Raw genomic sequence first — 16,003 nt, 5'->3', positions numbered from 1 at the left:
TCAAGAAAATCGTCAGAATATATTCAATTAAACAAAGATATTTGTGAGTTATTTTAGTAGTATATGTTTTAATCTAAGAAACAGAGTATAAGAAATAATTACAATAAAAAAATTGCCAAATAAGGATTGAATTAAAAAGAATGCATTTATTCCCAGCAGAGCAGAAAGATGCCCTGATTCCCACCACTGGGCACTTCATCTAAACAAAATGAAAAGTTCTGCAACTTGCAATCCTCCAACTTTTTCATCATCATCATCTAGTTTAGTTATAATTTTTGAAAAAATTAATTCAAATCTTTCTTTTATAAATTTTTTTGTAAGTAAATTTCTCTACACACATGTTGTAAATCATACATGACATTCAGTTGACACCACTGATTGATGAAAAATCGTCAAAAACGAAAATTTTAAAGGAAATTATTAATGTTACCACCTTGTGATTTGGTGATATATACATATACATACATATATATATATATATATATATATATATATATATATATATATATGAACATGGTACAAGATATTTTCTTTATCTTTCCATTATTGAACAAACCTATTTACATATGTGGAAGGTAATTCACGTCTATAGAGACGATGATACAATAGATAAAGAGATGAACTACCCTAAGAAGTTTGGGATCTGGTTTATTCAGCAAATATCTGCTCAAACATACAGAGACTCCACATAAGCTCTAATCACATAATTACTACTGCTGAGTTTGATCAGATATAGCTACTTCACTCTACCTTCTTCCTACTACTATATCAGTTATTAAGTCATTCATTCCCTCTTGCTCTCACATTCTTCACTTCTTGCAAATCTTCCACGGATTCTTGGTTGACTGTCAGCAAGAGCCTTCCTGCATGCATACTGGAAAAACAAGTATATCATCAGCTCTGATGGAAATCTGTTTTTAACTCAGATGTTAAAGCTCTTACATCGACTAGAAATAAAACTAATTTACAGAAATAGATATAAATTTTGATAACATCAATAAAACTTGGTTGCCAAAGAAAACCACTGTTGATGCCATGCTTAAGAACTTAATAGCAGCATATCAAGGATTATCAGCATGTCTGAGATGTGACTTTTCATGCTACTTATAGCTTCTACTTTTTTAAGCAAAAAAGTAACAACACAGTTCAAAGCTTCAGCAGTTGAGGTAATAAACTAATGATGAACATTTATAAGGGAAACTATTCATCCATGAGATATGCATGGAATTGAATAAAACTAAATCTGGAAAACCTGAGAAAAGAATGGTGAACTATTCATGTGAAACAATTACCTTGATTTTCCTCCCAAAGTTCCTCTTGGTCCTCTTATTCCTGTACCTGGAGAGCTTTTGGAAGCGTTCCTCACTGGTGCAGTTGCTGATGAGAAAGGGCCTCTCAAGGGGTGATTGGACAATGTTCATGTTTCCGTTACCGAGAGTCTGTCACAATAGTTGAGTAAATCACTAGATCTTGGTGAGTTTATTCACGCAAACAAGAGGAATAAATAAATTTAAAACAGAAATTGTTTGTCATTCTGCACAATTGTTTGTCATGGCAAAAGGAACCACAAGAATTTTGGTGTATGTCTGTAACAGACTTTTAATTTCTGATCACAGAAGGAGATTATGAATTCTTTAGACATATGATAGATTCCAGCAAAAACCAACCTTTAAAATATTAGGCATGTACGAAAATATTGTCAAAATTTGTCATTTCTAACTAAATCAATCAGATTGAGATCATGTCATCATCAGTCCCTTCTATTTTGATTTCCATACTACAATCTTTAGAGTTAACAGAGAGGATGAGTTGATACTCTATAGAGGTGAAATTTTCTTCTTGATTGAGTTCAAAAGGTAGTTAAGGCTCTCTCTCTATTGAGCTGGAAAAAGCTATTACTCTAAAAACGTCAAGAAAAGAAGCAGAATTCTGAAAACATCAACGCTTCTGATTCAAGACAAAGAAGGCATGGATATCACACCTCCGAGCTGCTATCTTTAAGCACTGCTAAATTTGATGGTGATTTAATTAAATTTATAAAAAATAACAAAATGTATATACAAAAGAGGTTAAGTTAAACCTTTATATCTCCTTCACTAAATGATCTTCGCATGCCATAAACTGCATTGAAATCCATTGCAGGGATATCAATGAAAGCAGGCTTCATTGCAACTCCACGAATCCAATCCATTGAGCTTAAACTTCCTGAACTGACACTCTTTCCTAACTGCATGTCAGGAAGTGGCCTGTTTTCTTGAATTGAGTTTTCATCAATGTTCAGAAGAGGAACCTTGATTTCCAGAATCTCTGAGAGTGGTGACTCTATTGCTGCCTTTTCTAAGAGGTCCTTTTTGCATTCATAGAATACCTCACTCAGAAATTGATCATTTTGAAGAATATCAATATCAGTGGATTTTAGTCCCTGAGAGGAGACATCTTCCCCACAAGATATCATTGAGATGGCAGCTGTCATGGGATCCAGGTCCATGATTGGCTCTTCAATAATAGGTTCAGGAGCTTTGAACAGATCTCCCTCTGCTGCCAAATCATACTCTGACATGGCAGAACACTGAACATAGTCATCCTGCATTAAAGACATGGGGAACTAAATTAACAGACGGAAAACAGCTATAGAAATGAAATTAACTTTACTTGCAAAACTCAATAAAGAATGTATAACCAGAATGCAATAACTACCAAGTGAAAGCAGAATACAGCTTTAGAACAAAAAAAAAAGCATAGCACAAGCTGTTTAACTATTACAGACAAATATGAAATAATAGTATTGAACCAAAAGCAATAACTGTAATGCAACAAAAGAAAAAAAGGAAAGGACACATCATATGATGTCAATTCCAGACACGGTATGGGTTACAATGATTTACACTTTTCCCTCTCCCATACCCTGCACCCTCAAAAGGATGTGTCATCAAAACATTCACTGTTTAGTCATAATCTATATCCAGTAGTCAATTGTTGTGAGCATGTGATGCTTGTTTCCAACTGGTTATCATATTTAACTTGCTAATGCCGAGAAGTTGCCCAAAGATGATTTCCTGACATATCAATGATGCCAAAAGTTTCATGATGATATTTGCATGATTCCATCAAGTAAAGTGATTCTTAAAGCAACTGACCACATTATAAATTTCTTAGAATGGAAAAAGATTCCAATTGCATATCATGGTCATCCAACCAAAACATGATTTATGGATGGGATTATCCTCAACTTTTTTAGAAAGAGAGAACAGCAAAAAAGAGAGAGAATCAATCTGAGACAGTGAGGTGACAGAAAAAGCTATATGTCAGTAAGAGAGTTGGGCAAGGGTTTCAAAGAGTTTCGAGCACAGTCTAAGAAACATGTAAGATTCTCCAGTTTAGGAAATTGATTCAAGTACTTAAATCAGAATAGTACATATTGTAGGTTAAACGGTAAAGGAATAAAAAGGCAAGGATTTTCTTACGCTTCTACTTCTAATTTCAACACAAATAAAATTCCATACACAGTAGCAAACACCATATCCCTACTGCAAAGCAGAAGCCTTGCTGTAAACATTATCTGCCAATACATATTCAGCAGAACCTTCACAAACAAAAAGAATGGCTGCTAAGATTCAGGTTTTCAAATTGGAATTCAATAGATGGTTTCAAATTCCAAGCCATGCACCAATCCAAAACCTGGCTTTAAAAGAAAATCCAGCTTTTAACAGCTGAAACAATGAAACTAGAATCACACACTACCCTAGAATACATTTGATTATAACTCAGCTAGAGACTATGGATCATTATTTTTCTTCCCGTGAACTATTGAAATCAGTATATATAAAGGAAGCCAGTGAAAAGCAAATAATTGAACAACAGATACAAATTCACACATAGCAGCTATCTATGTCAATTATTTAAGGTTATGCTGCAAGCAATATCATTATAAACCCTTATACCATAGTGGACAACCTTCATTTGAAAAAACCAGAAGGTGGATTAGTCAAGGAGCTCCTTCTGTGATTACAAGGCACTATCACCCGAACTTTGTTTGAAATTTTAGTGCGGAAACAGCAAACCACACCACATGAAAGCAACCTAATTTTACCATTTATTTAAATGTAACAGGAGCAGAAATAGAAATAACCTTTCTAGAACTACATGTAGTGCTCGACAAATACCATGAGGAAATGATTAAGTTGAGCATTAACAAACTCCGTTCCTTTACCCTTTTTCCTTAGTATAAAGGAGTAAAGCGAATAAAAGTCCTTTTTTTTTTCTTTAATCTCCCTCCTCAGTGCGGCGCAAAAGGACAAACTCCACTGAGAGTTCACACACAACAAACTTGTAACAGTAGGAAGAAAGATTATACAAGACGGAACTATAACAGAGAAAATACTTTCCTTTTATACCCATTTTATTTTCTCTCCTTTTCTCATGCTTTTTCAGATCCAGCGTATGAATCCAACTACAGTTGTTTCCACTTGTGGTACTAATAAGAGAAAACGTTCAGAAAGAAGAGAAGGAGAAAAACGAAAATGAATAAGTATATATTAAGTAAGAAGATGTTTGGTTATCGGCTTTCCTTCTTCAGCTTGATATTACCCATCAAGGAAGGAACCGCAAATCATATACTAAAAGAGGAAGAAACGTCGCAAAAAATCTGAAATGTGAGAAGTAAACATTCACGTGAAAATTTAGACACCAGCTTAAATCGAGTTTAATTCTCTAATAAAAAGTGACCCATTTTCTGGCACCCCATTTACTCGAAAAAATGAATAGGGACAATTCGGAGTAAGGAAGAAGTATCAGGTAAAAGAAAGTTTCGAAATTTATTGCATAAGAGAAAAAAGAAGAAAAAAAACAAACAAAATGCAGAAAAACAGAGCAAAGACAGGGGAATGAGCAGAGCCAAGAAGAGACCAAGAGGAGATACCATTGAAGCATTGTACTTCTGGGTTTTGCAGTACTCCTCAAGCTGGTGAAGCTCTTGAGAGAGGTTGTGCAAATATGGGAAGAGAAGGCCAGTTTCAGCATACATTTCTCCAATACTGAATCTAACTTAAGCGAGAGGCAGATACAAATACGTTCCAGCGGAAACAGAGTAAGAGCAGAGGAAGAGAAAGTAAAACAGAGGTGGTTGTGTTTTGAGATATATTTTATTTGGGAGAAAGGAGGAAAGAGAATGAGTATTTATACGAAGAAAAATGAGAAGTAAATAGGGCAATAATAATAGTACAGTTGCAGAAGGACTTTGGAAATATATGATGTGAGAAGAAAGTATTAAAATAAGGACAAAGTAAGAAAAGGACAGAACCATTTTATAATACAGTGTCCCCAATCATGTTTCTTGTCATGCTCTTTTTAAAGAAAAAAAAGAAAAGAAAAAGGGTATTGTTTATAATGAGTATATTAAATAATGTGTGGCATCATATTTGCGAATCGCAGAGGCAGATGAGTTGCACCAAGCCAATAGCAGTGTGAACATAATGGTGGTGGTGGTGGTGGCCATGGTGGGGGCTTAACCCAATACCCTAATGCTGTCAAATAATCTTCACAATGTCAGAAACAAAAACCACAACAATTAACATTCACTTTTAGTATTTATCATAGTATCATATGAAACTCTGAAGTAAACAAGTAATTATAGAACAACTCTGAGAGCAAATAACAAAAGCAGTATCTTTATCTTTAACATAAATTGTTTGAACTCTGAATTATTATCGTTCTGTATACACTTTCAGAATTGAAGGGTCACTTGCTAATCACAGCTTTGAAGAATGGAAAACCATCAAGTGCATCGTTCGTGTCACATCCACTATTGCAGAGACAAAATTTGTAGCAAAGATTACTAGTTTTCTAGAATTTTTCTCTCGTCAAACACTCTTTTTTGGCATCATTTAAGAGTTATTGAATGGAATAATGTGATGGGACTCCTCATCAACCCCTTTTTAACATTAAGGTCTGTATTACATTTTCAGTATTTTTTTTTATCGTACTGTAAAATATTGGGTGTCAAAATAACGAATCTTTATATGTCAAAATGTAAAAATGTGTGATCTGACTATTCTTTAATTTATAACTTATAACTTTATAACTCGTTATCTGTCAGGCCATTTTTTAGAAGATAAGATTGAAAACATGAGACGTACATAAGTTTTCTGATAACGGTTCTTCTATGATTTATAAGAAATGTTTCAAAGAAATAAGAATAACAGGACGATAAAAAAAAGGTTCCGATACTTTGACATTCAATTTTTGATACACATTTGACATCGAAAGATATCAAGGTCCAATTGGTTATTTTTTTTAAAAAAAAAAAAATTTTGGCCGATAGAATAAAAAGGGTTTCAAAAATTTTTCCTTCTAATTCTATCCTTGCCCAGTTTCATTACTTTTTTTGTCTCAGATTTCTTTCTCTCTCACATTTCGTCCTCTCCCTTCGTCCTCTCCCTTGCGTTCTCTCTGACATTGGTTCTCCCGGCGTTTTCGTCCTGTCCATTGCGTTTTCTCTGACATTCGTTCTCTCCTTTCGTTTTTGGTTGTCTGTTCTCACAGTTTGTTCTGGTTGTCCTTGTTCGAAATGAGAAGTTCTGGACAGCAGCGTGGTTGGAGCAAGGTAAATGCGTTCTTCGACCATTTTCTTGTCGGTTTGGGTATTGAGTTTTGCGTTTGGTGTCGGTTTCTGTTGATGTTGTGGTTTGGGTATAGGGTTTTTCGTTTGTGTGTTGGGTTTCTTGCGGGTTCTTCGACCACTTTTGATTTTTTGGTTATTTCCTTTGGTGTTTACCATTGTGTTGTTTTCTATATGCAGTTGAACGTTCGTCATTCTTTTTCAACAATGTATCTCTGCACTTTGAACAAATGCTTGACACAGGACCAACGGTCACTCGTTTCGAAGACTCCATTTTCTTGGTTTTTAGACTTGAGTGGGCAGAAAACAATGTTAATGTGGAAGCCATTCTCCGCAAATTTCTTCTGCCAACTAACCAACCATCATCATCATCCAAACAAGCAGACCATTAATAGTTAATATTACATATGGTTTCATTTATCTTTTCTAATGCTGGTGAAAATATGACTTTAATGGATAACTGTAATATTGTGTTATGAGCTCCATAATTGTCTATGGGATGACTGTAATTTTATTAAGCTAGACTTTTTCAATGTTGTTATTGTGCACTTTTTTAACTTTTTTAGATGTGATGTAATGTTCTAAGTGTAATCATTGTATTCAGATTAATGAAATCAGCATAGTTATTTTGTCAATCAATACAAAGCAAAATTGTCTTAAAAAACTCAGAAATTTACATGTGGTCCTCCAGGTTACCACAAGTGGTTCCTTCAGTGTAACACCTTGTCCAAAACACAAAAAAGACATGCGTAATCGATTACGAGCACCTTGTAATCGATTATAAGGTTGTTTTTTGCTGCATAAATTGCAAGATTTGCCCCAAGTGCCTCTCATATGACTTGGTGGTCTCCTTCTCCATGATGGGGTTTCCCAAACATCACCTCTAAGCATATACTCACACTTAAACAACATAAACACTGAAAAAGTAGTGAACTTGTCTTAAAAAACTCAAAAATTCACCTATGGTCCTCAAGGTTACCACAGATGGTTCCTTCAGTGTAACAACATGTCCAAAACACAAAAGAGACACGCGTAATCGATTACGAGCACCTTGTAATCGATTAGAAGGTTGTTTTTTGCTGCATAAATTGCAAGATTTGGCCCAAGTGCCTCTCACATGACTTGGTGGTCCCCTTCTCCATGATGGGGTTTCCCAAACATCACCTCCAAGCATACACTCACACTTAAACAACATAAACATTGAAAAAGCAGTGAAATTGTCTTAAAAAACTCAGAAATTCATCTATGATCCTCCAGGTTACCACAAACGGTTCCTTCAGTGTAACAACATGTCCAAAACACAAAAGAGACACGCGTAATCGATTACGAGCACCTGGTAATCGATTACAAGGTTGTTTTTTGCTGCATAAATTGCAAGATTTGGCCAAAGTGTCTCTCATATGACTTGGTGGTCCCCTTCTCCATGATAGGGTTTCCCAAACATCACCTCCAAGCATACACTCACACTTAAACAACATAAACACTGAAAAAAGCAGTGAACTTGTCTTAAAAAACTCAGAAATTCACCTATGGTCCTCCAGGTTACCACAGACGGTTCCTTCACTGTAACAACATGTCCAAAACACAAAAGAGACACGCGTAATCGATTACGAGCACCTTGTAATCGATTACAAGGTTGTTTTTTGCTGCATAAATTGCAAGATTTGGCCAAAGTGCCTCTCATATGACTTGGTGGTCCCCTTCTCCATGATGGGGTTTCCCAAACATCACCTCCAAGCATACACTCACACTTAAACAACATAAACACTGAAAAAAGCAGTGAACTTGTCTTAAAAAACTTAGAAATTCACCTGTGGTCCTCCAGGTTACCACAGGTGGTTCCTTCGGTGTAACAGCATGTCCAAAACACAAAAGAGACATGTGTAATCGATTACGAGCACCTTGTAATCGATTACAAGGCTGTCTTTTGATGCACAAATTGCAGGATTTGGCCAAAGTGCCTTGTAATCGTTTACAAGGGGGTTGTAAACGATTACGCGTGTCTAAAATGGTTTTTGGACATCCTATTGAACTGAAGGAGCCACCAGTGGCAATGTAGGGGACCACATAGTAGTGTGTTTTGACCCAAGTTCAGTGGTTTTAATTGTAATTTGATGTTCTTGAGTGAGGAATTCCTTGAACTTAATGTTTTGGGTCCCCCATGTGGAGGAGGGGACCACCCATGGTGAGATTATTGAGTCAAGTGAAGTTCTGCTAGCTCTGGTGTAAAAATGTGCCTTGTAATCGTTTACAAGGGGGGTGTAAACGATTACAAGTGTCTAAAATGGTTTTGGACATCCTATTGAATTGAAGGAGCCATCGGTGAAAACGTAGGGGACCACAGCTGAATAACAGTGTTTTTTACTGTTATTGAGTTCCTTAAAATGTAATTGGTTGTTTATATGTGATTATCAAGTGTTTAACTGTCCATTAAATACACCATTATTTTACTACTTAACATTTTGTCAAATATAATACGCGAAACATTCAACCCACATTCAATGAAATGGTGTCATCCCAATTCCATCTACATGGACATATCTCGGTAAATCATTCATTTGAACAATGATTGATGAATCCAGAGAGATTCGAACCCACCATTGCAACTGCACAAAAAATCAATGGTGGATTGGGGTTCACAGAGCACAAAAAGAATAAATAACGCCAAAGAGACCCAAAATGCCAAAGAGAGCGAAAGAGAAGCCAGACAATGCGAAAGAGAGCGAAAAGCCGAAACAGAGCCACAACGCCAAAGAGACCCAAAACGCGAAACGCGAAAGAGAGTTTACCTCAACAGAATGATTGCGAAAGAGCTCTTTTTTTGGTTGAAATAAGGCCTTTGGATGAGACGAAAGCCGAATGGAGAATGCAAGGGATTGGAGAGATGGAGCCGAATGGGAGAAACGAATGGAAGAGAAAGTTCAGAACCAAAGTGAACAAGAGAAGAAAACGAAACCTCCAAAATGAAATTTCATATCATCAGAATTCCAAAACTACTCTCCTCAGCAATATTTTTCATTTAAGTGACAACATCCAATAGAAATTTGACGTCGTGGCAAATTTGTGTCAAAAAGAGGTTTTAGAAAAACATTTTCGTAATATAAAAGTATAATGATTATAAAAAGTATAATTTTTATATTTAAAAAAAAAGTAAAAAGTAAGTAAGAACAAAATTTTAGATTTATCAAAAACTTATTTTACTTATAAATTTAATACTAGATATACTTTTAGTTTTAAATTTAATATAAAATTGAAATAAATTTCAAATTTGTTATTTTAATTTTTTTTTATATTTTAGTTTTTACAATTGAAACATAATTTTTTTAATATTTTAATATCAATTTTATTATATTTTAAACGATAATTTAGACTATTGTTTAAGTTAAAACATATGCTAAATAACATATATAATTCAAATATCAGTTTAAAATATTATTTAATATTTTAGAAAAAATATACAAACTATATCAAAGTCTGATATAAAAGAAAATTTCAATTTTACACTCAAATTTAAAAAATAAAAATATTTAACCTTAAATTCTAATAACTATTATAGGGTGTGGACGGAATAACTTCATCAATAATTTAAATTATTATAATAAATATTTAAACTAAGCATATTTTAAATATTTAATTTTTAAACAAAATAAAAATGAATGATACAGAATAATTATACGGTTCTTAATTATTAACCATACTATTTTTTTATTTTATTTTTAAATAAGAAATTTAAAAAATAGTAAATATAACAACAAGATTAGATGACTGAGATTCTACTAGTAGATATATATAAGGTAGTAAAAGAAAAAGTCAACTTTTTAATAAGAATGGCACATTGAGAAATTATCTAGTTGTCTTTTTTAAGTTTAAATGTTAATGTTTATGTTGAATGGGTCCGAGTTCAACACTCTATACGTTTTTTTTCCACCAAGTGTGCTTAATCTTTTCTTTCCCCGATCGGTCTAGCGAAGAGTGACATGCAAGAAAACAATCTCACTTTCAAGTCATTGAGGTGTTCTTAAAGGTCTTAATGTAATATTAGAAAATCATATTTTATCTGGTCATTAGTTTTGTATTTATAGGCTTTGTAATTGTCTAATTTATTGAATGTCATTCAATGAAATATATTTTATGCCTCATCATTTGCTAATCTCATTATATCCAGCCTAATTTGATGATATTACTCGTTAATTAACCAAAAATGCAATATGCGTGATATAATAATTACTCACTTTTATTATCTATTAATGTCATTGAATGTTTATCGATCGACTCCTTCCTATTAAACGTGCTGGTCACTTTCGATTGATCGTCCATACCATATAGTACAATTGACATTACAATAAACTTGGTTAGCACTCTTGACTATGATCGTAAACTGCTATTTTATTTTGTTTCAAAATCGGTTTGTCAACTTCACACCTTCTCCAACAAGCATATATTCAACTTTTTGTAGTAGATGATGCAAAATTGCTTTTCATCTTATTAACCGAAAGCACGATGCTACAATTTGTTTATCAATATCTATAACATAACCAAACTCTATATAATCAATAAAATTACCAGTTTCAGCAAAAACACACATGTTTGTTGTATTTTTCAGAAATTTTAAAAATTATTTGAATTACTATTAAATATCATAATTAAAAAAATATGAAAACTGATATTTCTAAAATTATTTTAATTTATCTTTCTGGTTTATTCCATCTATCATTGACAAGATCAGTTCTAAAGAGGTTAACCCGTAAACTATTATGGTGTATAAGATACTGCAAAAAATAATAAACGAAACTATGTTTGAAAAAATAGCATATGTCTTTATATATTATATGGTATCTTCGTATGACTGTATGGTCCACCCAATCAAAAATATCCAATAGTCTGACTATTGAGAGATCGATTGACAATTAACTAAGCAGTCAAACTTAAATAACAATTAAAATTAATAATAATTAATTTAAGTCAAAATATGATCATTATTAATTAAGTATAATTAAACCAAAATTAATTTAAAATTCATTATAAATTTTAAAATGGATAATGATGTTTAGACAACATTTTTCTGATAACATTTGAACATTAATTACGTGTGATTAGTTAAAAATTACTCCACAATCAATAAAAATAATCATAAATATTATTGTAGAATAATTTTTAACCAATCACACATTAACACGTAATCAATATTCAAATTTTGTTAAAAAAATATTGTCTAAATATCATTATCCTTCTAAAATACATAAAGGAATAAAATAGATTGAAGACATTTAATATGTATTTATTGTTGAACTTGTCATATATGTTTACTGATTTTGGCATCATAATAGTTTTTATAGATAATCTCTGGATATAACCAAATAAAGTAAAGAAGGAGAGATAATACATATCAGCAATTAGACATACAAAATTTGAAAGACTTATAATCTCAATTCCACATATTGAAACATATACGAAAATTACATATATTTAAATATAATTTTAGAAAAAAAATTATATATATCAAAGTAAAAAAATATTATAAATCAATATCTGTCTCAAAAAACATATATTTCACTCTTTTTTTTTTATCACGTATTTTGCCAAATGCCTACTAATGAGCCTTTCTACATCTGAAATATCTGGAAATAAAAAGTGCAAATCACAACAGCATACATCATGAACATGTAAAGCTGCATGAACTTTAAAATGCTCTTTTGAGACAGATATAGTTAGCCAACACGTAGGTATCTTTAATATGATATTTTAAAAAGTTTAATATGATATTTATACTTATAAAAGTTAATTTATATAAAAAAAATGTGATTTTATTCTCGATCTTTCTGAAAAATTCAGGCCTAAATTATGTATCAAAACAGACCTTATCTCGATATCATCTCCTTATCTCGAAACCCAGGTATCCAATTTCCTTTTATGTTTTAATTACTATTAACCATCCACATCAATAAACAACATTATGGGATAAAATGTTGTGATTAAGATAAGATTCTTCAATTAAAAAAAAAAAAAAACAACTTTTGATGATGGTTGGCGAGGATTCCAAACTAAACAGTCTTATCCAATCCAAATTTACATTGATGTCAGGTAAAAGTGACAAAATACACAAAAAGAAAAAATGTTCCTAACACTTAGTTAAATATAACAGAATCATATTTTAACTCTCTAAGTCTAAGTTGTGTTTTTAGTTTAATTTAAAATACAATGCTAAATATGAAACTAACTTAACTTCTATAAATCATAAAAGTTGAAAAATTAAGTTAAAAACATTCAATTTTAATCGATCAATTTTTCTTTTTTACAATTTCTTTCTGAAATATACTAAATAAAAATGAATTGAAATTTATATGTAATATGTAATTTTTTTATAATATCAATGAAAGATATTACTACCTTATATACGTTGATTATTTGAAGAAGAGATAATTATAAGTAATTGATAAGAAAATATATTTCTTCTGGATCAGTTTGATATGTGAAAACTTGGTTGAAAGTTCTACAATTGGTTTAATAAAATTTGAGAGTGAGAGATATTATTGTTTACGTTATAATTGTTTAGAAAGAAATGACAATAAGTTTAATTATACTAAAATATATTTTCCGTTATGGTTTTCTTTATATGGACCTTGAATGTTTAATTTTTAAAATATTTTCAATCTTATCACTCTAATGTGCATTTTGATGATCACTTAGAAGACATAATTTATGAAGATGAAAAAAATGTTCGAATAAACACATATGCATATCTTAAAAAATAGGTTTAATAGCCAATTTTGTCCTCAGTTTCGTTGAAAATCTCAATTTAGTTTCTTGTTTTAAAAGTGATTGAAATGGGTCTTTACTTTCAAAATTGTGAGTCAAATTAGTCCCTTCCGTCAAACAGAAACAAACAACGTTAAGGGCTTGATGATTTGGCAGAAGAGATATTATTTTATAGACATCTATAAAATAATATATCTTATGCTAAATCATTAAACCCTTAAGACCATTTGATTCTGTTTAACAAAAGGATTAATTTGACTCAAAATTTTGAAATTGAGAACTCATTTCAAACCCTTTTAAAACGAGGGACTAAATTGAGATTTGTCAACGAAACTGAAGACAAAATTGGCTATTAAGCCTAAAAAGTATTTAGAAAAATTTATGTATCTCGATGGTATCACATGTTTGTCAATAATATTAAAATTAACTAATATTAAGGTAAAAAAAAAGAAAAAAAAAATGAACCAAAAATGGTTTCAAAAATATACTAGAGCTGTTTAATGTATGTCAGTATTTCTTTTTCATTATTACAAATATTAGAATCATTCTTACATGTTGAATAATTGATTTAGATAAAATTAATAAAATTAGTATATCAGTAAAACAAGAACCAAAATTACTTGGTGACTACTGCATCATCATTCATTAAATGTAAATGAAAACTTATGTGTTCAAAGATTTTTAAGATTAGGTAATAAGGTAAATTAAATTTTTTACACTCATTTTTCATTTCAAATATTTATTTTAATAAAAATTTAATATAAATTATTTGTTGCAACTTTGTGTTGAAGATGATCCATTAGATAAATCAACAGTTGAAAAGATGTGTCAAAATATTTTGTATACATTGTGAATTAGTAGTTTGCTTAATTGATTTATGTAAATATGCAATATTTTCTTTCTCAAATTATTTTTAAAATCATATTTCGTCCATAAATTAAATTATATATTTTATAAAAATTATATAAAATATTTTTTTTTTCTGACATAAATAACATTGCATTGCATCAATTTAGATGTCGTCTAACATTATTTTTCACAACCAATATAAAGAACCTCCTCATAACATAGATTCTTTACATAATTAATGTTATATATAAGATTTCTTACGTGTGCCATTCATAAGAAACTCCGCCACATCTGAGATTGGTGGGAATTACATATGCAAATGTCCAAAAAATAATTTATGTAAAAGTTACTTACATAAAAATCTTTACAAAATCAAGAACATTGTTCATTAACATTAAAAGGGACAATTTGATATTCCTCGTACCCCCAGAACAATAAATTAAGCATGCAGTCATGCATAATCCAATTTGTAAGATAGATAATTATCTGGTCAAATAGTTATCTTTTTTTATCTTGACAAAAATAAAATAGTTGTCTTCTTAATAGAGCAATTAATTAAGAAGAAAAAACAAAATGTCATATATTTTTATACTATTATCTAAACGATGAAATAAAATAAAAAAGGAAGATTCTGTGCTTCAGTTTGATCAGATTATTCAAATTCTCTTTCAATATGGCGTGTTATATTCCAAAAACATTAATTTAGTAATGAACCTAATTTTTGTCAATTTCTCAAACACTGTAAGAATAAAGTAATAAGTCCCACTTACGGCAACTGCAAGTGAAAAATAAGAAATTCTGAAAAGAAAACTCCATATTTTATTATGAGTTGAAGCTTGTTTAAGTAACTCAACCATCGATTCACACAATATCCCACTAACTACAAGAAGAATGTCAACCCATATAGCTTTACAAAATCACTAATTTTTTCTTTTATAATACTTCGTAAAAAATATTTTTCTTTTCAATTTTTGGATAATATTAATAAAAAAATTCCATAAAATATGAGTTTTTTATAATGTCTAATTTTGTATAACAATTTTCGTCCAAAAATCTTTTTAATTTAATAATTTCGTAATTAATGTTAGGTTTAACCTTTTTTTTTTCCTAGGTTATGAGCGGATGTTTAGTTTAGTCTCCATTTTTTAAGATGTAAACCTTTGATTACTAAGTTATAAAAAATGTATCAAATGAGTTTTTTTTTTTATGTTCATGGTCAAAGTACAAGTACAAAGAGCAATCTAAAATGTTGTTATTATTAAGAAACAAATCAGAACAATCTAAAGATGTAACGGTTGCTAAGAAATAACCAAAAACAATATTTCATGTTAAAAAAAGGACTCATTTGATAATTTTTTATAACTTAGGGACCAAAGATTTACATTTTTAAAAACGGTGACTAAACTGAACATTCACTTATAACTTAGGGACCAAAAAGATGTTTAAACCTTAATCTTATAGTAATTTCGTATTCGATGTTAAAGCAAGGAATCCATGGTGTGTTCGAATCTCAAACTCAACACATTAAAAAAGAAAAAATTAAACTCCACGTATAAAAAAATCTTATTCATTTCACCAAACGTGGAGAATTAAAAAAAATGTAATAAAATAAAGTGTAAAATATTAAAAATAATGTATGGGAAAATGAAATAGGAGTTTGGAGTTTGTAAGAACTGAAATCAGCATTAAAATTAAGGAAGATTTATTTTTAATAATTTTTTTATAATTGATGGTTTCAAATATATAAATCAATAAAAAAATTGTTAAAAGAAAATTGTGAGA

General features: G+C 30.9%; 1 protein-coding gene across 4 annotated transcripts; it reads right to left on the bottom strand.

Annotated features, from left to right (window-relative positions):
- Positions 1-514: 514 nt before the first annotated feature.
- LOC106775112 lies at positions 515-5,182 on the bottom strand. Of its 4 annotated transcripts, none has more exons than XM_014662161.2 (4): positions 4,919-5,182; positions 2,081-2,584; positions 1,293-1,439; positions 515-874 (listed from the first exon to the last, which is right to left on the bottom strand). In XM_014662161.2, the coding sequence occupies exons 1-4, from the start codon at positions 5,021-5,023 to the stop codon at positions 785-787; spliced, it is 846 nt and encodes a 281-aa protein (XP_014517647.1). In that variant the 5' UTR covers positions 5,024-5,182; the 3' UTR covers positions 515-784. The 4 variants fall into 4 exon arrangements, with proteins under 4 accessions (XP_014517647.1, XP_014517648.1, XP_014517651.1 ...); XM_014662162.2 differs by lacking the exon at positions 4,919-5,182 and adding an exon at positions 4,130-4,804; XM_014662165.2 differs by lacking the exon at positions 4,919-5,182 and adding an exon at positions 3,955-4,074.
- Positions 5,183-16,003: the final 10,821 nt, after the last annotated feature.

The sequence above is a fragment of the Vigna radiata genome, chromosome 10 (assembly GCF_000741045.1).
Source record: "Vigna radiata var. radiata cultivar VC1973A chromosome 10, Vradiata_ver6, whole genome shotgun sequence".
NCBI lineage: Eukaryota > Viridiplantae > Streptophyta > Magnoliopsida > Fabales > Fabaceae > Vigna > Vigna radiata.
The sequence above is the reverse complement of the archived record's forward strand: the minus strand, read 5'-3'. Positions and strand labels throughout refer to the sequence as shown.